Source organism: Dendronephthya gigantea, unplaced genomic scaffold, assembly GCF_004324835.1.
Source record: "Dendronephthya gigantea isolate DGI-Jeju-01 unplaced genomic scaffold, DenGig_1.0 000009F, whole genome shotgun sequence".
In the NCBI taxonomy this organism is placed as follows: Eukaryota; Metazoa; Cnidaria; class Anthozoa; order Malacalcyonacea; family Nephtheidae; genus Dendronephthya; species Dendronephthya gigantea.
The window spans coordinates 3,305,513-3,330,307 of record NW_021163019.1 but is presented as its reverse complement, the minus strand read 5'-3'; the positions used below and the strand labels follow the sequence as shown (position 1 = coordinate 3,330,307).

Below are 24,795 nucleotides of genomic sequence, written 5' to 3'. Positions count from 1 at the left end.
AGTTAAACAATTGCTATACAGATACTGAAAAGGCCTCCTCGACAAAGCCACAGTAAAACACTTCTTTACAGGTTTAAATGTGTCTGGTCTATGATTATATTCAATTTATTCCCTCATTTCAACATCACCGTCAGATTGTTCCTTCGATTCGTTATCATCGTCTTCGGAACTGGCCGCTTTCTCTTCGTCCGACGGCGTTTCACGATCATCATCTGAGGCATCGTCTTTCTGTAGAGCAACATGATAACATAAATGATTTGTCAAAAATGTCTTCTTGATAAGGAAGAAATATCAGATGAAACAGTAGTTCGACTTAAGGTGTTTGATAAATTTAAACATAAATTTATCTTCATCCAGGAATCGTCTATTTTATACGCACCAATGACTCTGCTGATTCTTCACTTGCGTCTAATTCTTCCAAATCAGAAACTTCACTCGACTCTAGCAATAAAAAATTAAAACGAACATGCTTACAAAATAATGATTTGATGCACAAAAATAAAGATCATAAAATCTGGGTCGAAGTTGAATCAGAGGAGATTAGTTGACATCATTTCATCAGTCTCTTCCTATCAATAACATCACGTTCACTTCAAGACTCAGATTCAGTACACAGCGCTATTGATACAACACATTAAATACATTGTATTCATTAAACGTACCGTCTTCTTTATAAACCATCATTGGTTCTGTCAACTGTTCCTCTTCAACTACTTCAGTTTGAGCTGAGACCTGATAAACAAAGTAATTCTCATCTCAGACGACGAAACATTGCAAGCGCTATATGCCGTGCATTTGTGTCATTCATTTTGTTTCAAAAGTTTTGAAAGATCAGATACAATATATTTCAGCAGAATCTAAAGCTCTGACGGCAATTCCTATCATAGAGTTATTGAAATCATCATTTCTTTCAATGAAGAAATTCCACCAAAAGATCGTACCCATAATGACGTCAAACTCGGAAAGCTAACTAACAAGCAAATAAAAGATCATGCAACATCAGTTTTTCCGCGTTTGCGATTATGAGCAGATGCTTTTCTCAGCATCTGCTCATCAGCAGATGCTCTCATAATTACTTCATTCTACTCCATGCATTTTGATAACCAGCATACCTGGGCAAGCATCAAGTCCAAACGGCCTTGCAGCTTACACAGTCTACTGTAAACACCAACTCTTGACTCAAACAGTTGATACAAGCCACCAAGTGATTCAACTAAGTTTGGGACCTAGAAACGACAAGAAACATATTTTTTAACAAAATAAAACATTCACAAACATTTAAGCTAACCCATTTATTACTTTAACTTCCACTTACAGACATAAGGTAGGACATGTGAATGGTGAGAATGGTTTTAATCCAAGGAACCAAGTGACTTCCTCTAAAATAGAAAATAACAGCATTTTCATTGACTTGTCTCCACTTATATTCAAAATATAAAAGCACCAAACAGAACATCAGAGTATCATATTGTCACCATCCATTAATCTGACGGCAATTCCTATCAATGAAATATCTAAATCATCATTTGTTCTGTTGTTAGAGTGTTATATTTAGAAAATAACCTGAATACACAAACCTTGATGGTGATGCTTGTATTCGATGAACTAACTGTATAAAATACAATAAATTATGAATGGAAATTTTCCCCTATGAAATGAAAATAAATAAAGAGGTACAAGTGATTATATTCATGTGGATATATACCTCAGTCACAAATGGAATGACATAATTCACAGGCAGTCGCCTGATAGTGCTTTGAATAATCTTTGGCTTTGAACTGACAATAAAAACATCCTGAAAGTACAAAAAAAGTGGATTTCAAAACCACCGAAATTAAAAATAATTGTTAAGGAATACTACAATAAAGCTATTGAAGGTTGAAGGTTTGCACACTTACATCCAAAAGTTTTTTATCTTGACTGTTTAAAGCCTGTATCAGCATTTGTGTGAGTGACCCAGCTTTAGGAATACTTTGCCTTTCCATTCTAATTTCAATTCAAATCCAAGATTTAATAATGTGAAAAAATCAAATAATGCAGCAATTGCAAAACTTACTTTGGTTGGGCCGAACTGGATGGAGTCAGATTCATTGTCTTCAGGCGATCTTCCATTGATAACTACCAAACAAATTGAAAAAAACTTGAACCAAGAAACACACCAAACACTGTCTATTATACCACTGTTTCATAGAGTGTTTAACCCACCTCTTGTGTTTTATTTCCTGATGACTTTCTTGCTAACTGGGTGCTACTTCCACTCTCACCACATGATGGCCTGGCCAAAGCCATATTTTCTGTACTCAATGTTGTCAAAAGATCATTCTTAACAACTGCTTTGTTTGTATTCAGACTTTGCTGGTTGTTATTCTCCTCTCGTAGTAAAAGACCAGGACGATAATCACGAACCAGACAGACATCTCTCTCAAGCGATTCATATTTCTAAATATTGTTTAAACAACAAAGGTTAATAAATTATAGTATTGAAGAAAATAGAGAAAGTACTAATTATGATAGTTATCTTACCAATGTTTCAAATTGTGGCTTAATAGCGGTTCCATAAGCAATTAAAATTGACGGTTCAGAACTTTCAACAAAATGAGCTGAGATGATTGAAACCGGCTCAGGAGATGTGCCCTGAAAAGTAAACAAAGTTACAAAGTTTAAACAAAGGATTATTTTCAATCATATTTAAATTGTTCAGACTTCACAGCAAAATACCTTTCTTCCAGGCGTTGCCAGTTGTACTGTACTCTTTGGATTAACTGGTTTCTTCACATGCCTTTGAAAGGTTAAACATGCACATGATTTGGAAATTTCAAAATTGGCATTTATAAGATGAGAAGGAACTATAAAATGATGCCTACCCATTTAGGGATTGCTCAAACAGATGCAACTGTCCATCTCTTGATACAACAATCAAATGCAATGGCTAAATTTTAAGAGAGAGGTAGCTTATTAGGATATCTAGACTACATTTAGCAGATGAATAGGATTGCTTTTTATTCAAAGCTTCAACACGCATCCTAAAACTAACCTTTTCTTTGTCAGGATGATGGGATAATGCTAATGATACTGGTTCATCTGAGATTGAATATGATACAATGGAGCTTTTATCTTTTAATTCCAGATCAACTTTCCTAAGAAAGAGAATATTACATCAGCAATTGCATAGCAAACACTTCAGCCCGGGTCTCTGAATTTTGCTCCACAAAACGTACCATGCATTAAGAAATCTGTCCTGCTCTGCTCCAGATAAAAAGTAATAACCATTAGTCTTGCAACCATTAGACATCCCTTCACTTTTAAAAGGTGTGAATAAAAGGTGTGATACTGATGTGCCATGGCCTGTGAATTTCTACATCAAGAAAGAAAGGCACAAGTTAAACGAAGTTAAAGTTTTTTCACCCAAATGACGGTGGAAAATGTAAGCAGAGTTTGTATGAAATTTCATTGAAATATTCTCTAAAGCAAACCAAGGTTCACCTGTAGTATTTCTTTCTTCTCAAGATCCCACAATCGAATGTCTCTGCCAGCAGACAACAAGCAATCACCTTTGGGACTAACTTGAATTGAATGTACGCTAGTCTTGTCACCTTTCCATTTACTAAATAAAGGTATTACAAAGTACATAGTGTGGATTTATACAATTGACCTAGCAATATCAGACATAATCAAGGCTATATCTTTGTGGACTGACCTTTTTTTCTCAGGTGCATCTACAGTCCATTCAGTGATATATCTATCATCTGAACAAGAATAAAGCAAGTCTGTGGTTCTATTCCATTTAATGTCATTCACTTTGTTATCATGACCATCTTTCTACAGGGGGAAATATTATTAACAATAAAATGAAGTAATTTGTCTAATTACACTACATTTAAATCAATTTTAAATTATCTTACCAGATGCTGCTTAATTTCACCATTTAAAACATCAAATATAAAAATGCCTCCAACAACAGTTCCCAGCCCAATTTCACATGTTTGTTCTAGCAAAGAAGCATCTAATGACTTCCTCTTTCGTCTTTTCTGAAAACAGGGAACAAAACTTGATCACACAAAACAATAGTTCATGCAATCTGGGTTTTTTACCATGGAGAAAATGCACCATTTTTACATATTAGTAGATGGTTAAAAATGAACAAACAGTTCAAATACATCCTCATACACAGCTAGCAAATGATGCAGCTAATCTAGGATGATACATTCAACAACACCCTGAACTGAAGTTGAATGTTTGCAGATAATATATTGAAATGAAATGATAAATTTTTTTAACCAAACCAGGTGTAACTCCACCACACACAACCTAGACAAAAAACATTGATTTCAAGAAGAAGGGTGCTGGGATTCAAGCCCTTAATAATTATTTTTTAGAACAGTATATGAAGAATAGTATTATCACTTTGCAACAGCACACCAACTTACAGATTATGTATCTATTACGAACGCGCACAAATGAACAGCCATCTTACTGTAAACATTCACTATTGCACTTTACAGATACGAAATTTCAACATCTTTGAGCTCACTTTGCACTTGAATGATACGCTATCGCAACACTATGACAAAACATGGGCTTATATTCCTATTTCAAAAGCATTTAAGGAAAAGGTAACATTGAAATAGACACCTCCACATGTCCTTACCGATCTAATCTTGCTGCTTGTCCGCCATGAGATACAAGTCAAACCAGAACCTCCCAGATGCGAATCTGGCGTGATATCATGTTTGAGTTTACCGTTGGTACAATCCCAAACCTTTAGCCGTCCATCTGGAGTGATTAAGGCAAAGAAACGGCCTTCATTTTCAAATTTACAACGACAAATTCTACTATCCATTTTCCATTATTGTCCACACGTGTTGTAATATGGTGGCGTGCGTGCGCGCTTTCGATGGAGTCTGGGACGATGATAATCGCAGTCCACATGAAGAAACATTATTACAGATCAGTCAGTTGTGTGACGTCTCACGTGACGTCACAGCCGTCGGGTGGTGTTGCACCTACCTGACAATCGCTGGTGAAGAAATTAGTCATTCCGTCCAAACTGTGGGGACTCACATCGGCACCCCCCGCCCTAGCAATGCCAGTCACAGTCCCGGAGTGACACCACAACACGATATTCATAATGTACAAATATATTAGCGCAAACAATTTGACTGTAAACTGCCAAAAACTAAGCATATTACTATACTAAGTAAAATGGATTGACTAAATACATTGTAAATAACACACACGTTATTGCGCATTTCATGGAAACAGTTGTGCAGTCGAATAAGTTCAACAAGAAGTATTGTGCTTTACATTAGAGCATAATTCAAAAAAAAACCTGCGACACTGAAGATCCACCTCAAAATGGTTATAGCAGAGAGCCAGTTTCAGGGCTGGTTGTTCAAAAGAGTGACAGATTATTTATAGCAAATCTACAATTAAGGTTTTCAAACTACTTGTATATAACTTTCGAAACGTTTTCCGGACCTGCCATGCAGAGAGGCGTAAAAACAACCGTGTAAAATTTAGAGCAATATTTACGACTATCAAACATCTATCCATCGCGGTCTTGAAGAACCAGCCGTGCACGAAGCCGAATTGAGACTGTGTGAAGTGAGTCTTCTCAGTGGCAGCAGGCTACGTGTGGGTACTTTTGATACAATTTCATTGCTATTTACAAAGATATCTATTCAGTCAAATGCACTGAATTCATATACAATTAGATTCCCGCCTCATTCCCTGCTGGGAATTTAAATTAATTTGCAATACGCATTATGACGCGACTACTTGGAAGTTGTGACTAGGGCGATTAGTTGTTTGTTGCTAAGGTTAATATATCATTTCTATGGCGGTCTGGATATCAATCAGAAGTCTCACCAAAGAGTAAGTGACGTTTCCGTCAGTGACGTTTGTACAAGGAGCACGGGTGATTCCTACGGAGTGTGCCCGAAGCTTTGCCTCGTGGAGACGTTCCGTTAAAAGGAGTCACTGTTTCGCACAGCTTGTGGTAATATCACGATACAACAGAAAATTCTCCGCCCAATACTTTAGTGAGGCTTCTAGTTTAGATATCTGACATTGTCTGTTCCTTGTGATGCGATATTTATAGTGCTATATTGCATGAAATACAAAATTGTAATCTCCGATCTTCATTTGTGTTTTGAGTGCTGGTGAAAAATACGCAAATGCGGAATAACACTGAAAACATCTGCGTTGAAATGACGCTCGTGTGAAAAAGCAGTGTTCAAACCGTGAGAATAACGTAGAAAAAGTTGTTTGTTGCCAAGATCACGATAGCGTTGTGCTGGAAACGTTTCCATTTGACGTCACCACTTCAATGAGTTCATCGTCATCGTCATCGTCATCGCGAAGTTTCGATGCGTCCCAAATCCTAAGCGTCTGATCATGAGAACCGCTTAGGATCTTCCTCTTGTGAACCTGCAAGAATCATCATTGAAATGTCGTTTGAACATCGAATATACTACAATATGGGCGTCATAAGAGGCTTCCCTGTCGCCTAACAATATTTCCCGAAGGTTTTCAGCCAGGTAAGAGCTTCTAGGATATCTTCACTCACCACTAAGGCGTTAATGGCATGTTCATGTCCTTTGTAAACTCTCTTGCATGAGCCGGACTTTGTGTTGAAAGCTCGAATAGTCCCGTCGCCTGAGGCCGTGAAGACTAAATAAAGAAAACATACGATATCGTTATTCTCCAATCAGTTCAGGCAAGACTTTAGGCAAGTTTCTGAATGAGAAATTATTCAAAGGATAGAAACTTTCTTCTCACCTAAACCATCTTCGACCACCATACAACCCACGGTGTGAGTATGACCTTTGAATACTCGGGTACAGTCCCCAAACTCGACAACCCAAGATCTCACTGTTTTGTCTGAACTGGACGAAAACAGGAGCTTGTTTAACACCTAAAGAACAGATAAATGCATGTATATTCATGTGACATCATCATACTTGGAGAGAGGGGGTGAAAATCTAAGCCTTACAACCCCCCTGCTTTTAAAAGTAGAAGAGTTTGCTAATAATCGGCCATGTTAGAGAAAAACATTGGAGTATTATAAAACAGGGTCTGGCTGAGAAATTAAATATCCTGGATTAAATCTGATATGATGGTTTTAAATCAATCATTTTACTCCAGGGTGGTATATATTTAGTCTGTTCTATTATTGCAGTAACATCAGTTTGGTCTATTGATGAGTGGGCGGTAATAATTCAAATATTTAGAAAATTTCTTCCCACACGTACAGCCGTCGTTTCGCCTACACTCACGCAGTGACGTTCGTCAAACGTCGTCAGTCATTACATGCACCTGCCCTTGCACATAATGGAAAATTAAGCGAAGTAATAAATACTCATTAAATATAAATATGCATTGGTAGCAGAAAAGATTAAGTGAAGTATTCATTTAAATAGTTTCAGTATAACGTTCTAATCATATTTCCGCTCCTTAAAGCAATGCACGAATTGGGACAGACATTTTCTATTAAGTATCGAAAAAATTTATCATCAATTTGTATGCAGATTTGAAACAAAATTGAAGCATATTTATGTATCTCGGCAAATTCATGTCCAGAATAAAAAGTTTCACTGTATGTTAACCGATATCTTTAGCGCGAGATACAATAGAAGAATGTTAGAAAAAAGGAACTGGTTGGCAAAAAAGATGATTTAGTGAAGGCTTCTTTGCTGCGAAAACTAAACCACATTATCGTATATAGTATTGATTGCTGGGAGAAATGGAATAAATGAATCAATCAGCTCTATAGAGAGCGACACGACAGCTTCTTAAAATAATTATTATCAATTGTGGTTGGGTCAACTCTCTTGTTAAAGCCGTCTATGCGCGTCTCAAAGGTTGTCTATATATTTACTGCATAGGCAAATTTTCAACAGCAATCTGTTTACTTAGAAATATAAACAATGTTTTATGAAAGTTCGCGTCAAGACTATACCATAATTGAGGAGGCTTATGTTATTATATCCGAACCGTTTGTTAGACAAATAAATACACATAGGATATATCAGATCGTCTTATGCGAAACAAAGGGCTCCTACGTGAATTGGTTGATGCACCTGCCGCCGCCGGCCATTCAGACGGCATTGATATTCGGATATCACAGTTCCTAATAATGAATAGAATATACTCCCAAAGTATAGAAAATTGGGCTCATAGATATGTCAATGAAACGTCATAAAATCTTTTCTAGACATTTTTAACAAATACAACTCAATAATTATAAATATACGACTCTATATATTCTAGCGCACCTAACCAAGTTGTGATCTGTATGGCCTGTTTTCTACCGTATTAATATAATAATATTATACTCAGACTATAGTTATATTCAGACCGGTTCAGTGACTGAATAAATATTTTCCAAGAAGGCCCTAATGTAGGATTCGTTAGTGCAGTTCTTTGCTAGTGAGACTATCCACTAAAAAGGAATTTAATTTAATCAAGGAATTTAATCAAAGTTTATCATGATATAGATTGCTGCATCTCGCAATCACATTTCATATAGAAGTGAAATAAATCTTGTGACTTGCGTTTAAAAACAAAAAAAAATTGAAAAAGGTTGGTGGGACAAGACTACGTTTTACCTACAGTTTTATACCCGATCTAGAGTTCTGTGAAGAAGGTCTACCTAAATATAGTTAGATATTCACTTTGGATCAAACTTTCAAGTTAAAAGTTCAGTAAAACTAGCTACTTAGGGTTGTTTTTTTAAATTAAAGATTTCAACTGAAACGGGGTTCTTTTAGGTCCGAGGCGAATACCTATTCATCTCTCGGTGGCCGGCTGCCCGTGTCTACCATTCATAGCGCAATCATATATAATCTAAAAGCCGAGTTATGCAATCATATAACTCATAAACGATCCTTGATGACACAATTATTTTAAATTTCTAACTTTCTTTAGAGGATGTCTAGTATAGTAGTATATATCGCTCTAAAATTAATTTTTAAGAGAACTCTAATATTAAAAAATTGATAATTATTTCCCTGAGACATTCCTCTCCAAGTAGCATTTTGCAATTATATTTTCTCCAATTCCGTAATACGTTTATCTTCGATATATCTACCTGGCATCTATCTGTTATTATACAATTGTTATTTTCAGTAGCTATATATATATATATATAAGATATTTATTCATATTCGCTAATTTGTATTTCTAAATTTGTGGAAGGGGAGAATCCATTCCATGCATGCAGGACAACAGAGAAAAAATCCTTGCTTGGGAAAGGTGCATGAACGGGATTAAGGTTAAAATGCATATACATTGTGTTATCGTCACAAATGTTTAACAGGATATACCTATGCCCGGATATTAGCATATTGGACAAGGCGCTCTTGAGATGTCAGGCCCATATGAAAAACGGAAGAAGCACACTAGTCATTTCACGCAAACGACAAAAAATCACCCCATAACTATATACGTGACAGAAAAAACAATTGAAATCTCACCTGCAAATTGAGTACAGTCGCGTTATGTCCTTCCATAGTTTTCAAATGTCTGCCTGACAGAAGATCCCACATACATATCACTGTATCCGTGGAACCAGTAAACAAAATTTTATTTGCAGAATCTACAGCCAAACATAAAACGGCTCCAGTGTGCTTCTTGTAGGTCACTAAGCATTGATTAGAATTCATTCCCCACGACTTTGCAGTATAATCCGCCGAGCCAGTTATTAGGATATCATCGTTGCTGTCTAGATCAACGTGCGTACGGCGTGTTTTTGAGTTGCTGACTAGCAGCAATGGAAACAAACTTCGATGATGCCCTTCGAAGACCCGTAGTAAATCGCCCGAGCGGGCATCCCAGCAACGCGCCGTTCTATCGTACGATCCTGAAAACAGCAGGCCTTGCGAATAGATAATCTTGTTAACTGTCGACGTATGTCCGTTGAATTCATGCAAACATTCGCATGTTTTTAAATCCCATTTTCGAATGCTGTAGTCCGCGGATGCTGTGAAAACGTGTTCGTCTGACACACAGCAATTTGTGATGTAACTTGTGTGTCCTTCAAGAACTCCGATGCATTCCTCGGTTTTAATATCCCAGAGCCGAGCAGTGTGATCCTCCGAGACTGTCACGATTGTCTGTTTATCGTTTGACAAACATATGTTGTTAATGGATCCAGTATGTTCGTCCAAAGTTTTGATTAAAAATGATTTGTCTTTTTTCCTTTTCTTTGTTGAATCAGCCGAGCCAGGAGGCGAGACTTTCTTTGAACTGCCTGAACCCATCTTTAACCAGCAATTATCGTAGCTGAAAAAGGTCTACACAATTTCGGCATACCTTTTGCGAGGATATCTCAGGCAGTTCGAAACGACTGCGAAGCTTTCTTCAACTGACTTCGCACCGAATCGATAAAGTGAACGAAAGTAGTACAGGCAAACCGTTTCGATCCCAAACCTTTTGAAAGATCTTCTTCAAGCAGAAAAACTCTGAGATGAGCCTCTAAAACGATATTCAATCAACGTCAATGCGACAGCGTTCATTTCAGACCCTTTACTCTGTTAGTAACGTTTTGTTAGACTGAATATTTAATTACGTGCATTCGTGATACTGCCATAATTACCCGTGTCGCCAAGGAAACGTCGGTTATTTTATGAAAACCTGTAAAGCCTTATCAACGGGAGTGTTTAGGTCCGGTTTCAAGTATTTGTTTAGACCTGCCAAAACTAAAAAGTTCTAAGCTAACTGGGAATTAACCTCCTCTTAAACAAAGCAAACTTGAGTGAAAAATAGCTAGAAGAACGGATCATTTTTAAAGAAGACGAATGAAGACATTCGGCTCAATATGGCGGGTGGGAACAAGGCAGTTTATAACATGTAATTCTATTTATAGAATTAGCCAAATACCTGGCTCAGAGTAAAATAATACTGTTTTTTAAATCTGAGTTGCCTTTTTGGGAAACTGGCAGCATTTTTATTGAAATTTAATAACGCAGGCACAAGCTCTATTAGGATTTATAAATGTTTCGCTAAAATGTTTGTTGCCCTTAACAGCAAAAATCGAGGCAGATGTCATTCGAAGTAATATATTAATTATGGATTAGGATTGAGACTGAGCGGTTTTTGACGTTATTAATTAAAAGGAAAAGGCCTCTTCTTCAGTGTTTTACGCAGGGAAATACCTTGGTATATCTGCTGATATGAATGATTGAAATCATTTGAAAATTGTAACGTCAGATTGATCCAGGGATGCAAGTTGAAAATCAGCAGCGTAGGCATGATCATGCAATACGAGTAGCCCTTTTAGTGTTGGTCTCAACACGGTTAGTATTAACTGTGGTCTCAAAAATCGAAAAAAAGTATATTAATATGATTATTTAGAGATTTATTTTATGAATTCAGTGATTTTAAAATGACGGTAAGATGCGGATATATTGTAATAGTTTGTGGTATCTCACCGCCTTCATAACAGACAAGTAGCTTTGGTTACTTCGTAGCAACACAGGTTTCAGGAATAACTCATCAAAACTTTAGGGCAGTAACGCCCAGACCGCAGCGCTGCCAGCACACATGGGGTCCGCCATGAGTTGAAACAATTAGACTATTATGCAACTCGACATAGGACAGATTAATAGGAAACGCCACTCTCTAGAAATCCCTGTCTTAGCATAACATACAATGGGAAAGGTCTTTGTCTACCAGCCTCTGAAAACATTTTTTCCGAACATAACTTTGAAAAGACAGACAAACCACAAGAATTGTTTTATTATTCAGGACATGTTACCTAAATTATGGAAAACAAACAATAGCTCCTTAGTCACGCATACGCATGGCATGGGCATGGATGAAAATCGTGAATATTCTGTTTCTGCAAAATCGAACTAAACTCCGATCTAATGTTTTGAAGAACACCAAAAATGCCAATATTTAATCTGTGCACTGTAGCTTGCCTCTGATTGTCTTTTGCGTGTCGTGTAATCATTAACACACGAAATGCCGACAAAGAGACGAAATTAGCAAAACCAGACCAATTCAAGATCGACTTCAATTGTTATGGCTAACAAATAATAGTCTTCACTGGGGGATGAATGTCAGTTCTAACATAAGTCAATACAAAATATCAGACAATCAAATTGTTTTGTACAAAACGCAATGACAGGAATGAAGAATTACCCCCCATATTCCTTGCACAACGAATCAACTTCAACACTCATCTATACAAAGATCCCATTTTTAAATTTCAAGGACGTGTGATCTATCTGTTCTGTTAACTATCAAATTTCATCGGTCAGAAATTTGTGCAATTTTTCATGTTATGATTGCAAAATATTATATAAATTTAGACTTATTTCCGAACGCAAAACAACAAAACGAAATAACGTCAATGGCTTCAAACGCTAACCTAACATATCGTTAAAAAAATCATTTTCTTGCAATGACGCAAATACAAATCAGCATAGCCCATAGGAAAGCGTTTTAGAGGCGACTAAGCAGCTCCTCATTTTTAATCATTCAATCAAAAAAATACTTATCGTCAATTTATCTAAATGTTAATTCAATGTTTGTTGAATTCATGTAATCATACGACATTTCAATCAAAACTGTATGTTTGGGAAGGCAATTTATATCTATGGCAATATATATTTATAAATTTAAAAAAAAATGGGCGAACATGAAGAATGCATGTTTAGGCAGTTTAACAGTGCAAGATGACTCATTAGAGACTTCTAAATAACGAATTTAATATAATTTGTAGATTACAAGTTTCAAGGTATATGTCCCGTCATAATTAGTACATACCTTTCACTGCCGGGCTAGTGTGTAGACTTGACTAACCGAGGCGCGCTGATTATGTAGCTACTATGTAATTTTTTGTCTGATCGTTAAGCGACGGTTTCAAAGAGTTGTGCAAGTGTTTGAATGTTTGATATTACTTGACCAGGTATTTACGCCGTTGAAGTTCTGCCAACATGCAAAGTTCTACATGCGTTTTGCACGCCTTGTGCAAATTACCTTGTGTTTTCTGACGTTCTAGGAATATTCTAGTTCGTAGAAAACTGTAACAATATGACAATATTTCGGGTCAAGAGTTGCGCGTGACCTAAATTAACCCCATCACAACGCGAAGTATTAAATTATTTCAAAGAAAAGAGGGTTGTGGAGTCTGTGGAGCCAATAGGCCTGCCAATGGTTTAAAATTATTTCACATTATTTAGAAATATATATCCGAGTGACAAAAGGTTAGCATAATTAGCGTGAATGACGCGCTGTCAATAGAAAAGTCTGGGTGCTAATCTGTTTATGTCTGACCAAGTCTGATCAAAACAAAAACAAAGGATATAAACCTCTAATTTTTTGTATTTTTTGGCCTTGTTTCAAGATATTTTACCATTCCTACTGCAGATAGTATCTCAAGCTCGCCTTGGTGTGCATCAATGGGTTAATTTTAGCGTTTTAGTAAGTAATTTTGAACTAATATATGAAGATTTTAATAGAACATATTATAAACCAAAATGTCGAAATGGTACTAACCTTTTTATTCCTTTCCTTGAGATGCAATTTATCTTTCTTTAATTGGCAATCCTTGCAGACATGTTGATAAACAATGAAAGTTGTGACAAGACTTAAATACAGATGTCCGCGATTATCTTGGTATTCAATAGCAGTGCTCGGGAGATTTCTGAGGTACGATCGTTTCTGTATCTGTATGAAATATGAATGTAGATTGTAGACACATACACATAAATCCGTTATTTCCTACTTTTTGTCAACGCTTATTGCAATTTCAGTGCACAGTGTCATTACCAAGTACTAGATGTGCCTAAATCTGCATCGCAGGAAGAGATCAAGAAAGCATTTTTTGAGAAATCTAAGAAGGTGCACAGACTAATAATTATATATACTTTGTTGATTGATTTGTCTACATCAAGTCTGCCATAATAAATATATTTATTCATAGTTTCATCCAGATGTCAGTCCAGGAAATCCACATCATCATAACATATTTGTCAAGGTATGACGTACAAGTTTTTTGAGAGAGCTCAAGGTATGACGTACAAGTTTTTTGAGAGAGCTCATCAAAATAGTGAAATTACCTTCAGTTGACAAGGTTAGTATGGATATGGGTATATATAGTTTTCTAACTATCCACAGATCTACCTTGTATATTTGCTATAGCTAAACAACGCCTACAGTATTCTTGGGGACAAATCCAAAAGAAAGGATTATGATCGAAGTTTATTACCAAAACAGAAGATTTATAGTAATCAGAGGTAGATGAAATAACAAAAATAATGAACTCAATATTTAGCATTTCCAGAAAAATTGATAAGTGCATATTTTTTACTTAGTACTGGTAGTGAAAGTTTGCATCGATACAGAGATGGTTCTTTTTACTATGCTGGAGATTTTAGGTATGTGAGTAAGCCTTTGAACGCTCAGAACTTACCGTTTGGCACTTGCTAGAATATGCCATTTACCATCAGCACCTGTGAGTTCAATTTTCAAGTTCTTTTTGAATTCAAATTATCTTCCAAACTGAATGTAGACATGATTTTTCCAACAATGCCAAGTACTCTGCAAGTGAACGACCAAAGAATTATAAAGTAGCCCTGGGAATAATTATATTGATGACCACTGGTGTGGCTGTTCGTTTAATGTGGATTTGGTAAGAGCTGAAAATATCTTTTTGTCTTACTTTCAGACAATCAGAAAGCAACTCTGAACTACATCATAGTAAAAACATAAAAGTTGCCCTGGGTGCGTTGGCATATATGATATGTGGGGCTACTTTATGCTTTCTTGTCATTGGGTAAGATGGATATCTGAATCAGCCCTTTCATTCCTTTCATCAATAAAGATTTGAGTTTTGACAAAGTTAAATAGCACTGCTTTGAGCAGTTTCTAACAGCATACAAATGTTTCATAGGTATAGACACAAGCAATATAAGAAACAGTTGGATATTAACAGTATGAAGGCTAGTAAATTATACCAAGAATCAAGGGAAAGATCCAGGTCAGCAATCAAATCTTTCTTTAATCATGCATGAATAAAGCTGTTTGACATGTCATGATATATATTTCTACAGTACATATTGTAGCAATGCCAAATAATGTCATTAGCTTGATCTATACTTCAGACAGATTAGCTGGAAACATGCAGGAAAAGAAAAAAGTTTACCTAATGATAATGTCAGACAAACATCAGCATTTCTTGAAAGAGGATCTGTGATATGATAGATCACCGGATGAATTATCTTCTCCTGCCATAAGTTCCTGTAGACATGTAATCCAACTTCTGTAAACCGGGCCATTTATTTCAGTGGTTTTTTTTCTTAGTAAATACACCATGAAGGAACAGATGGAAAGACTAATGGAGAAACAAGGCAAACTTACTGCAAGAGATCGCGACATTTAAAAAATTGTCCAGAATATCTTGACAATTCAAATATTGTAAATAAAAAAAATACTTTTTATGTGTGGAACTTTCATTGCTGGCTTTTATTTTACATGAAAAATTACAAATAGAAATATACACATACACGCTCAATGAGTAAGACAAAGTAGGAACTAACCTTTATAAAAAAAACTAGCGTTTTGGATTCCATGATAGGCTGAACTTCGCTGTTCATTCAAACCAATTCTTGCCCCTTCATTTGACATTCAAACTCCATAGAAATTGGAGCAAGCAATATACAATCATCTCCCACAAGATATTCACGATTGTCGATCTTTTAAACACCTTCCTTTTCTTATACTTCTTGTTTCTTGGTTGAGAAGCTCTCTCAAACACGAAACAAGATGTCTTCCAGCGTCTTCATCAATTCACTGGTCTCCATCATCTCTTTATTCGCATGGTTGTAAAAACCAGTTAAATCCAGGTTAGCTTCGCTTTCTACAAAACTACAATCCTAGGTAACATAACTAACATTAAATCTTGAGGCAGGATCACGGCTTAAACAAGCATTTTGCACAAAAAAACTTGTAATAAAAAATTAAGTTAACCATTCTGTCAATTACCAAAAAATAAGCAGAAATCAGCGAGGCGCTTCCACTTTTGAAGATGGAATTGCAAAGAAATTATTTCTCGATTTCTTTTATAAAAATTATAAATCTATTAATATAATATCAATTTATGTAATATACACAGAAAGTTATTACGATATACTTTAGGGGGAATATATATTTACATTTACATAGTCATAAAATGGAGGATTCCCAACATTTGACAGTTGTTCGTGTTGAAGGTATTATAAATTATTAGTTTTATCCAAAACTGGTTTGCTTCGCGACCAAAAATGAATTCGCTGAACATTCAAACCTTATCAAATATATATTTCTTCAAGTGTCTTGGAAGAGGCATTTGACCTTTACTCACATTCACCAGAGATAACTTTATCTTTTTTAACCTAAAATAAAACCTAAGTAAAGTAGAATGAAACATTGATAAGTTGCCAAGGATGAAGAGGAATACGAATTTCATCTCAACTGACAGTTTCACAAAATCTAAACAAGTCCTGGCAGAATGGCACAGTGACTTTGCACTACAAAAATACAATTCTACCGACAATACCTCTGCCGGGAGTTCGAGAAGTTCGGTTGCCAAGACATCTACGCCACTCATCCAAAGACAGTCCACCATTACGATCAAAATCACAAAACACCGCAAGCTTCTTGCTGCATTTTCTACCACGTCTTATTTGGCCAAAGGTTTTCTTCATGTGAGACGAAAAGAGCTCATCGTTGACCATCAAACTGTCCTTGTCAACATCGAGTTGGGAAAATTTCCAGGCGGTAATCATGGCATCAGGTAATCGACGAGACAGCGCCCAAAACAGATTCTGTCCGTTCCCACTTGGTAGGGTAGAATTACCTAATTTTAGGTAAGAAAATATTACGATGGTTGTTCATTCTGGCCCTAGCTAGACACTACAGAGTAGTCATGACGTGTAAAATGGTGATGTTGATTTAGAATCTTGTAGTTCCAGTTGGAAGTGACACGACTACAACTAGAGAGGTTTATTTATACAACATACCTTCTAATGCAGGCTTTGTCAACGTTTCCATCTCTGTACGAAGCATTTTGAGAAGTTCTTCACAAAATTTTTGCCAAGAAGTGTCATCGCACTCTGAAAATCAATGTATACGCCGGTTGGTTTATTCATTCAGGGAGAAAATAAAGAAAATACAACGAACCTCTAACTTTGACATTTCGTACGGAGTGCCTGTCTGATTTAGGCGGAGATGTTCTTCTTTGCGACAATCTTTTTATCGAATGGGATTGAGGTGAACTGGTCGCAGGTCTGATCCTGCGGGCTGTAGTGAAAATAATAAAACGTGGGAATCAGCGATATGAAGTACCTGGAACTGTACTAAATCAACCTGACACCAGAAAATCTCCACCAGAAAATACTTACTTGGTTTAGAACAATCTGGTTGAGCATTTTGAACAGAAGTGTTAGGAATATTTCTTCCGGTGACAGAATGAACACACCAACAGTATTTTGAAACAAGCTCGCATTGTACAGTTTTGTAAGTTCCGTCTTTGTTGCACTGAGGTATAAATACAGTTGTAGATGGGTTTTTGGTTTGTTGCTTCCTAGCCCTCGCTTTCTGGTTGAAGCATTGAGGTGTATCTGTGGCGAGAAATGGAAAACTCTGATTGTACAGCCATCCTATAGAGAATATAAGTTACGATGCATTTATTGTGCGAAAAACAATTTTATAATTACTACATATGACTTAATGCCTACATTGTTGCATAAGTATGGCAAAGTAAGTAATCTAGGGTAAAGTTACTCATTGGCATAGACCAGGAGAAAATTTCCAATATTTTGAAACTAGATATTACCTTGAGTTTCACGAATGCCTAAGCAAACCAGCCACTCTTTTTTGGACACTTTATAATCTTGATTTTCATCACAAAAGTAAAAGAAAGTCTTCCCACACTTTCTAGGTGAATAAGCTCTCTTTAATCTTTTAATGAGTGTTCGCAATTCTCTATGGCTCAGAAAGCCGTTGTTGTCTGCGTCTAATTCACTTATTTTCCATTCTGCGATACCTTTGGCATTTAGTTTACCTAAGAAAGAAGACGAGACGTTAGTTAGTCAGAGACCGTTCATATGCAGGGGGGAAATGATTGCGCTGCATGGAAGTACAAAATGCTATCATCGATGTATATTGCTATATTATGCTACAAAGGTCGGCGACCTAGTGGAACTGGTGAGTAGTAACCCACCTCTTCTTCCAGCCATTTCCTTTTTAAAACTTGCCATCACTTTCTTGTTGAAGCTAATTCTATTATCCTTTGAACAACCTGCATTTGATAGAAAACGTGAGTCGTCATGTTTAAATATATGTTCTCAGTATATCATTAAATATACACGGCTTGCAACCAGAACCACGTTGTCAATTACATCATAATCAATTACAATCTTTGTGTGGGATGGTCTGACCAATACGTTCATCAATTACTACATAGTCATCGTTATCACTCCCAGAGATACGACGGCTTTTCCCCCCCGTATTTTCAATTATAACATAAAGAAACGCTGGAACGGAGGGAGGGAGTGCCAAGAGCAGCTAGGGGGAGCTGCCGTTCTTGCCTTTTACCAGCAGGGGTATTGGGGGCGAAGAATGCTCGGGGTACAAATCGATGTGTTTTCGTTGTCTTGGGGAATTCAGTAACATACCTTTTAATATTCTGGTAAATCTCTCGTTAGACGGGTATCTCTCGTTGGATTGGTGAATACCTCTTCGGACTATAAAGAAGATTCAATTGAATAAGTAAGATGAACCATCACAGGAGCAGGGTGACGCGAAAATAAGAGGCACGAAGAAAGAAAGAAAAATTCTTCCATCCTGGATTGCTTAATTAAAAAAGCCCAGGAAATGCTATTTCCTAGTCTTTGGAAGAAGATTTATAACACAATTCAGAGACGAGATATTCCACAGCTGGGTGAAACTTTGATCAAGGAATAAGACAAGCTGAACGTTAATTTTAAAAACTTACAACGGCAGTCAGGTCTTTTTCCAGCGACTCTCGTATCATCAACCTCGACACCATATTTATTAACACACCAACAAAGACGTCTATTGACACTGCACTGCACTTCGGAATAAGATCCATCAGCATCACATTCTGGGATATAGATACCAATACGTAATAGCTGTCGATCTTTGATGCTTTTCAAAACACGTTTTCGGTCCTCTGAACAGGAGGGTGGAGCTGAAAGAGATGAGGTGTTTAAGTTGTGGATTAAGGAGACAGATGTTTTGAAGACGATGCAGGTATATAATCGGAAATTTCTTACCTCGACATGCTCCTTCATATTCAACGTAAAGTTTCTTTCCGGTTGTGCATTTTTTCAATCTTAATACGCATTTGCTCTGATATGTTTCTCCATCAGAGCCACAAACTTGACGACTGAAGTCCTTCGCATTACAAACCTGCTCGCAATCACTGCTGCTTCTTGCCTGATAGAGAGAATAACAAAATAAAACGAGAACGTTAAAAAACTCAAAAAAGTTTCACATTTTACGCGGAGTTTTGAACGACGCCTCTTAAGTCCCGTACATCGTCCGGACGCTTGGAAATGGAAGTAAAGATTGCGAGGTATAATCCTACACGTATTTGCGTCTTCCTGGCGTAATTTTAAAGTTCACAGCCCAAATAAAAAAAACAGTTTAGAGACTATGAAAATAGATTATACAGAAGGGCGGGTCGCGATGACATGAAGTCATTCCGGGCAATTATTTCATGATTTATCATTTTTGTTGTAAAAACTTAACGCCAGACAAACAGGTTACACAGAAGTAAACATTGGCAGAAAAATAAATATTTTGCATGTCTTGAATGATGGCCAGATAACAACGCTATCGGGTTTCTAAACAGGATGCTAGATGAGAGTATTAGGCAGGATATTAAAACAGAACGTGAATCCTTGAGTAACCTTGCTGCACACTCTACTTATACGGTATAAAAACAATGGTGGCTGATGGCGATGTGTAAAAATGTGTATGAATTGCTGATAATAGTAACCATTGATGGATATAGCCATAATGGAAACATTAAACTACAGAAATATAATTGAGAGATAGAGATCTTTTTATAGAACACTAACAGATATCAATGACACTTGTATATGATACCAAAACGTGGCTATTTCATTTCCTGACTACTATAAGCCTTCGTTTCTTCGAGGTGTGCTTAGAATGAGCACAAGTCCTTTTTAAGTCTTTTTTACGTGTTGCAGAATGTATATCCTTCATCACGAGTGTCCATTCAGTTGAAAATATTTCCACAATGTGCATGCACGAGTCATCTTTTATCTCTGAGCATATTTTTATCCCTCGATATTAATAAAAGTCATGTGAAGTATATTATATTAAATTTTTTCCACTTGAGATATGGAATTTTATAAAAGTATGATCTTATCTGTTCTGCTTTCGAAAGAGTTGAAATTACTATACTTGAGTAATAAGTGGATTTGAACTTAAACCAAGGTCATTGGCACTTGATAATGCAGAAATTCACTGGTTACATCATTGCATATATAGTCAGTTGACGCGCGTAATTATTTTCAAATGACATCTATTTTGGACTAGACTGACGCTCTCAGTCAAATTTCTCATGCACAAGTGGTAATTGTATGTTCACCGAAGTGGTGGTCATGGGAAGACACCAAGCCGTAGAGAAAACACATTTCCAGCCTGGCCACAAGCCGTAATTTACGTGAAAATATCCCATAGCCTCAACAAGGCAAACAGTCTGCGGTCGATAACCAAAAATCGTCGGAATGTATGATGGGATTACAAAGTATTTGAAAAATCAGGGATAAGCGTTTTCAATGAAAACATCAGATCTGAAAAGAATAACAAGTTGAAGGCTGAGCAGTCTCAACATCTCCGTTTTAATGTTTTAATCACATCAAATATTGGTTTAAACTATGAAAAAAACTCTGATGGTCTGATGATCTTTGATGAGTTTGGACTATGCCAATTCATTGTTGATGTACATTAATCCAAAGTGCTAAAAATATCACATTCTCAAAGTGCCCAGTTTCCTATCAAGGTATCATCACACTACAAAAATTTCGCCAAATTTTTCTTGCAATGTTACATCATCACAAAAGCACTTCGTTAAATTCGAGTTGGTCTTTGCGATGAGTGAAAAAGAGGTTTGCTAAAATGTGATCGATGGCATCAAAGAAGAAAAATACACGTGAAAGAAAACACAACTTTAAAACGGCTCACAAGCGCCACCCAGTAACTGGCCTACACTATAACCGAGCTGCCCTATTTCGCATAATACGCGCAAACTGGACTTAAATTGATTTGCGTTTAATCAAACTCAAACAACGTAGGATTTCAACGTAGAAATGCTTATAGGATGAAACGCGATAGTTGGATTTCTTAATGGTGAAAAATCTGCAAAAAATATATGTAAATTGGATTTGCCTAGTTTTTATACTAAACAAAAACAAGAGAACATTTTTAGCGCACGCTAAACACACACCCGCTGAAAATTAACACAGAATAATAAGCGGCTTACTTTTATAATAAACGCGGAGCATGTTTGCATAAAACGCGAAAATTGGATTTGCGTAATTTACACAAACGAACGACGATCTTGCGCGCGTCTTGTCTCTACATGCGCGCGGTGATAAGGAAGACATATACAACTTCTAATCAAACGTGTTGCGCTTTATCTGTGCGCGATCGAATCAGCATTTGTGAATTAATTTGTTTGAAGTAGGAAGTCAGCGCAGGAAATGTTTGAAAGCGAGACCGGCGTAAAATCCAGACTGCGAGAAATTAAACAATTTAGAAAAATATCTGCGGGAGCCAAAATCGACTTAATAATTGTCTCTTCAGCACCATCCCTTATTCCTCTCATTCTAGTGACTTTACACCGGATTTGAACACATACTCGTGAGATAATCGAAACCTGTGATTTGAAAATGCCAAACTACCAAAATCGATAAAAAAATTCAGAATATTTAAAAACAAAAGTAAATGAGAACAAATAAGGGCAGAGGCCGAAATTCGTCATCTGATCAAATGTCAGTGTTTAATATACTTCACCGAAACCCAAAAGGTGCTTTCAATTTTATTAAACACTGCACGCTTTCATTAATTACTTTTATCATCCTTTTCTAGTAAGATTTCCTCAGCCAGAGGCTTCACGTACTGTCTCAGAATTTAAAGGAAATAAACTCGCTATTTTCCCCTCTTCATTGACTTATAAGAAAACGAATCCAATTTAATTTAGAATTGTACTATTACTGACCATTTTCGTAGTAAAAAAGCCAAAATTAAGCTTCTGTTGATTAAATGTGCCTTGCTCATGAAAAATCTACTTACAAAATTGTCGACTTTCTTTTGAATTGAAATAAAAAAAATTTCTAACAACATATTGCAGGGTATTTGCGACGCGTCACGGACCACAGCGATGTACAAATTTGCGCATGCAAGGAACTTTACGTTGTAAAAACTCACCAGCACCAAGCTTGTCAGCGCGATTTCTACCAAGAGGGCGATAAAACAAGCAGAAAATGCCATCACGCGATTGTTATACGTCCACAGTTCTCCCTTATCTGACGCGAAAGCTGCTAGCTCGTGGCCGTTGTGTTCTTATTAATGAACCTTGATTATCTGGGACGTGGCCTATTTCCTAAGACCATCTGTCGAATGAACTCTTATCAGTGCCTGATTAAATTTCACAAGAGCATGGGACGGACAATTAGTTCTTATAGAAAAAGGGCGGCAAGTTGTTATGCGCGCAAAGGATTATATCGAACTTTGATCACTTTTAAATTGCAAATATTTAGGTAAGAGAGGATTACAATGATATTTGAGCACACTAGACAGGGTTTAGGCGTCACAACTCTTCCAAACGCTATGCAAAACGACCGCGTACGTAAGGTCAAAAAAATTTTCCAACATGTTTTTTGTTTTAACGTAGCTCTTATCTTTGCACCCATACGGCTATTCTGTCAATTTTATCAGTGCGTAAACAAACGCACCAATTTACCAGGGTCATAATGTTAAATGGCCCTTTATTTTACGATCCGTAATCACCATAATTATTGACAAATGCGTTGGAAAACACTCGCAAGGGAGGGAGAAATCGAACTAGAAATGACGCTAAAAGGAAATTTCAGAGAACGATGATTTCGTCGTGAACGTACTTTTGTCAAAATTATGTCAATAAGATGTCCAGAAGTAATTTTAAATTGAAAGCATAAATCTTTCTTGACTATTTTTGGTTTTGATCGCGTGTATCCTTCTCGTTTGCGCTGTCTGACAGATGCACTAATTTGACGCTATCAGGAACGATTGCAAATTTTTGTCACAGCGAGCCTGCACACCAAACGCAAAACATACGAAAATAGCGCGCGATTAACTCATTTTTTGAGTCAAAATTATGCCTGACGTCGATCAGTGATTTTTATCTCAACCGACTAACGAATAATGTCGATCTTATGCCGAGAATTTGATGAAAGTTAAGAAGTGAAAATACACAAGAAAAAACAAGATTACTCCAGGGTTAATACGTGCACTGACTGGAATATTGCCAATTTCAAAGTGCGCATTTTAATTTAGACGACGCGTGGTAGACAATAAAAGGCTATAGAACTTTGCGCGCACGACCTTTCAAACGACTTGCGGTGAATAGAACTGCGTAAGGTAAACAATAGTTGAAGCATCTGGAACAAACAGCATGTAAAATTGTTCACGTTTGGCTTAATGCAGGGATTCGTTATTTCTCCATTCAAAACAACGTGACGCACAAGCGTGGATATCAACGGAGAGTTTTAACTCTTAATGAATGTATGAGAAGCAAGTTGTGGTCATCGAACACCCAGGTTTATCTTTATTGCCAGTTTTTCAGCGCTTTTATGATTGAAAAGAAAACACGCTGAGTTAACGAGAGCATCCAGCATGACTTGTGGTTTTCTTCAGGTGAAAACTGATGGAAACAGCTCTATCGAACGCGATCCATTGGTGGAAATACGGCATGTTGTATAAGTTTGAATAGCCATTACCATTTATCCTGATAATGCGGTCTTGTGCCGTTTGTGCGCTATGTCGTTTGATTTATGATTACACGTGATGTGTGGTGTCGCGTTGTGATTTGATGCAATGTGAAATTGTGATGTGATGCGTTGTGATTTGATCCGTTGTGATTTGATGCGTTGTGATTTGATGCAATGTGAAATTGTGATTTGATGCGTTGTGATTTGATGCAATGTGAAATTGTGATTTGATGCGTTGTGATTTGATGCGTTGTGATTTGATGCGTTGTGATTTGATGCGTTGTGATTTGATGCGTTGTGATTTGATGCGTTGTGATTTGATGCGTTGTGATTTGATGCAATGTGAAATTGTGATTTGATGCAATGTGAAATTGTGATTTGATGCGTTGTGATTTGATGCGTTGTGATTTGATGCGTTGTGATTTGATGCCATGTGAAATTGTGATGTGATGCGTTGTGATTTGATGCGTTGTGATTTGATGCGTTGTGTTGTGATGTGATGCGTTAGGAAATTGTGATGTGATGCGTTGTGACTTGATGCGTTGTGATATGCGTTGTGTTGTGATGCGTTGTGATTTGATGCGTTGTGATATGCGTTGTGTTGTGATGCGTTGTGATTTGATGCGTTGTGATATGCGTTGTGTTGTGATGCGTTGTGATTTGATGCGTTGTGATATGCGTTGTGTTGTGATGCGTTGTGATTTGATGCGTTGTGATATGCGTTGTGTTGTGATGTGATGCGTTGTGATTTGATGCGTTGTGATATGCGTTGTGTTGTGAT

At 36.8% G+C, this 24,795-nt stretch overlaps 4 protein-coding genes across 7 annotated transcripts; 1 reads left to right on the top strand and 3 right to left on the bottom strand.

Annotated features, from left to right (window-relative positions):
* Positions 1 to 89: 89 nt before the first annotated feature.
* LOC114517406 (WD repeat-containing protein 43-like) lies at positions 90 to 4,886 on the bottom strand. Its single transcript, XM_028537106.1, has 19 exons — positions 4,649 to 4,886; positions 3,903 to 4,028; positions 3,698 to 3,819; positions 3,484 to 3,604; positions 3,219 to 3,355; positions 3,035 to 3,137; positions 2,865 to 2,929; positions 2,719 to 2,779; positions 2,524 to 2,634; positions 2,206 to 2,439; positions 2,057 to 2,118; positions 1,899 to 1,986; positions 1,706 to 1,795; positions 1,578 to 1,609; positions 1,316 to 1,379; positions 1,113 to 1,226; positions 663 to 732; positions 380 to 441; positions 90 to 228 (listed from the first exon to the last, which is right to left on the bottom strand). Exons 1-19 carry the CDS (start codon positions 4,838 to 4,840, stop codon positions 106 to 108), a joined length of 1,977 nt encoding a protein of 658 aa, XP_028392907.1. The 5' UTR covers positions 4,841 to 4,886; the 3' UTR covers positions 90 to 105.
* A 263-nt stretch (positions 4,887 to 5,149) lies between these two features.
* Positions 5,150 to 13,589, bottom strand: LOC114517408 (WD repeat-containing protein 86-like). 2 transcript variants are annotated; one of them, XM_028537109.1, is made up of 5 exons: positions 13,507 to 13,589; positions 9,477 to 10,476; positions 6,781 to 6,916; positions 6,569 to 6,672; positions 5,150 to 6,429 (listed from the first exon to the last, which is right to left on the bottom strand). In XM_028537109.1, exons 2-5 carry the CDS (start codon positions 10,260 to 10,262, stop codon positions 6,280 to 6,282), a joined length of 1,176 nt encoding a protein of 391 aa, XP_028392910.1. In that variant the 5' UTR covers positions 10,263 to 10,476; positions 13,507 to 13,589; the 3' UTR covers positions 5,150 to 6,279. The 2 variants fall into 2 exon arrangements, with proteins under 2 accessions (XP_028392910.1, XP_028392911.1); XM_028537110.1 differs by lacking the exon at positions 13,507 to 13,589 and adding an exon at positions 12,775 to 12,823.
* On the top strand, positions 13,268 to 15,458 carry LOC114517409 (dnaJ homolog subfamily C member 4-like). Of its 2 annotated transcripts, none has more exons than XM_028537112.1 (9): positions 13,268 to 13,431; positions 13,565 to 13,659; positions 13,764 to 13,851; positions 13,934 to 13,987; positions 14,152 to 14,246; positions 14,325 to 14,387; positions 14,678 to 14,785; positions 14,903 to 14,989; positions 15,313 to 15,458. In XM_028537112.1, the coding sequence occupies exons 2-9, from the start codon at positions 13,580 to 13,582 to the stop codon at positions 15,389 to 15,391; spliced, it is 654 nt and encodes a 217-aa protein (XP_028392913.1). In that variant the 5' UTR covers positions 13,268 to 13,431; positions 13,565 to 13,579; the 3' UTR covers positions 15,392 to 15,458. The 2 variants fall into 2 exon arrangements, with proteins under 2 accessions (XP_028392913.1, XP_028392912.1); XM_028537111.1 differs by lacking the exon at positions 14,678 to 14,785 and adding an exon at positions 14,522 to 14,641.
* A 606-nt stretch (positions 15,459 to 16,064) lies between these two features.
* On the bottom strand, positions 16,065 to 24,048 carry LOC114517407 (SPARC-related modular calcium-binding protein 1-like). Of its 2 annotated transcripts, none has more exons than XM_028537107.1 (11): positions 22,474 to 24,048; positions 19,287 to 19,449; positions 18,986 to 19,201; positions 18,666 to 18,734; positions 18,212 to 18,289; positions 17,825 to 18,052; positions 17,391 to 17,648; positions 17,170 to 17,289; positions 17,010 to 17,102; positions 16,547 to 16,846; positions 16,065 to 16,394 (listed from the first exon to the last, which is right to left on the bottom strand). In XM_028537107.1, the coding sequence occupies exons 1-11, from the start codon at positions 22,534 to 22,536 to the stop codon at positions 16,378 to 16,380; spliced, it is 1,605 nt and encodes a 534-aa protein (XP_028392908.1). In that variant the 5' UTR covers positions 22,537 to 24,048; the 3' UTR covers positions 16,065 to 16,377. The 2 variants fall into 2 exon arrangements, with proteins under 2 accessions (XP_028392908.1, XP_028392909.1); XM_028537108.1 differs by having other exon boundaries at positions 17,391 to 17,609.
* Between the last annotated feature and the right edge of the window lie 747 nt (positions 24,049 to 24,795).

What these genes read in the sequence shown, in the direction of transcription:
- LOC114517409 (XM_028537111.1), top strand. Translation starts at nt 13,580, where the DNA reads ATGAAAGTTGTGACAAGACTTAAATACAGATGTCCGCGATTATCTTGG. An exon ending in ATCATAACATATTTGTCAAG is followed by an intron (nt 13,988 to 14,151) that starts GTATGACGTACA and finishes TATTTGCTATAG; the next exon opens with CTAAACAACGCCTACAGTAT. An exon ending in AAGATTTATAGTAATCAGAG is followed by an intron (nt 14,247 to 14,324) that starts GTAGATGAAATA and finishes TTTTTTACTTAG; the next exon opens with TACTGGTAGTGAAAGTTTGC.
- LOC114517406 (XM_028537106.1), bottom strand. Translation starts at nt 4,840, where the DNA reads ATGGATAGTAGAATTTGTCGTTGTAAATTTGAAAATGAAGGCCGTTTC. An exon ending in CAAGCAGCAAGATTAGATCG is followed by an intron (nt 4,029 to 4,648) that starts GTAAGGACATGT and finishes CCCTGTTTTCAG; the next exon opens with AAAAGACGAAAGAGGAAGTC. An exon ending in TCATTCCATTTGTGACTGAG is followed by an intron (nt 1,610 to 1,705) that starts GTATATATCCAC and finishes TATTTTATACAG; the next exon opens with TTAGTTCATCGAATACAAGC.
- LOC114517407 (XM_028537107.1), bottom strand. Translation starts at nt 22,536, where the DNA reads ATGGCATTTTCTGCTTGTTTTATCGCCCTCTTGGTAGAAATCGCGCTG. An exon ending in CGCTGACAAGCTTGGTGCTG is followed by an intron (nt 19,450 to 22,473) that starts GTGAGTTTTTAC and finishes TCTCTCTATCAG; the next exon opens with GCAAGAAGCAGCAGTGATTG. An exon ending in ATTTACCAGAATATTAAAAG is followed by an intron (nt 18,290 to 18,665) that starts GTATGTTACTGA and finishes TATCAAATGCAG; the next exon opens with GTTGTTCAAAGGATAATAGA.
- LOC114517408 (XM_028537109.1), bottom strand. Translation starts at nt 10,262, where the DNA reads ATGGGTTCAGGCAGTTCAAAGAAAGTCTCGCCTCCTGGCTCGGCTGAT. An exon ending in GGTGGTCGAAGATGGTTTAG is followed by an intron (nt 6,673 to 6,780) that starts GTGAGAAGAAAG and finishes TTCTTTATTTAG; the next exon opens with TCTTCACGGCCTCAGGCGAC. An exon ending in ATGCCATTAACGCCTTAGTG is followed by an intron (nt 6,430 to 6,568) that starts GTGAGTGAAGAT and finishes TGATTCTTGCAG; the next exon opens with GTTCACAAGAGGAAGATCCT.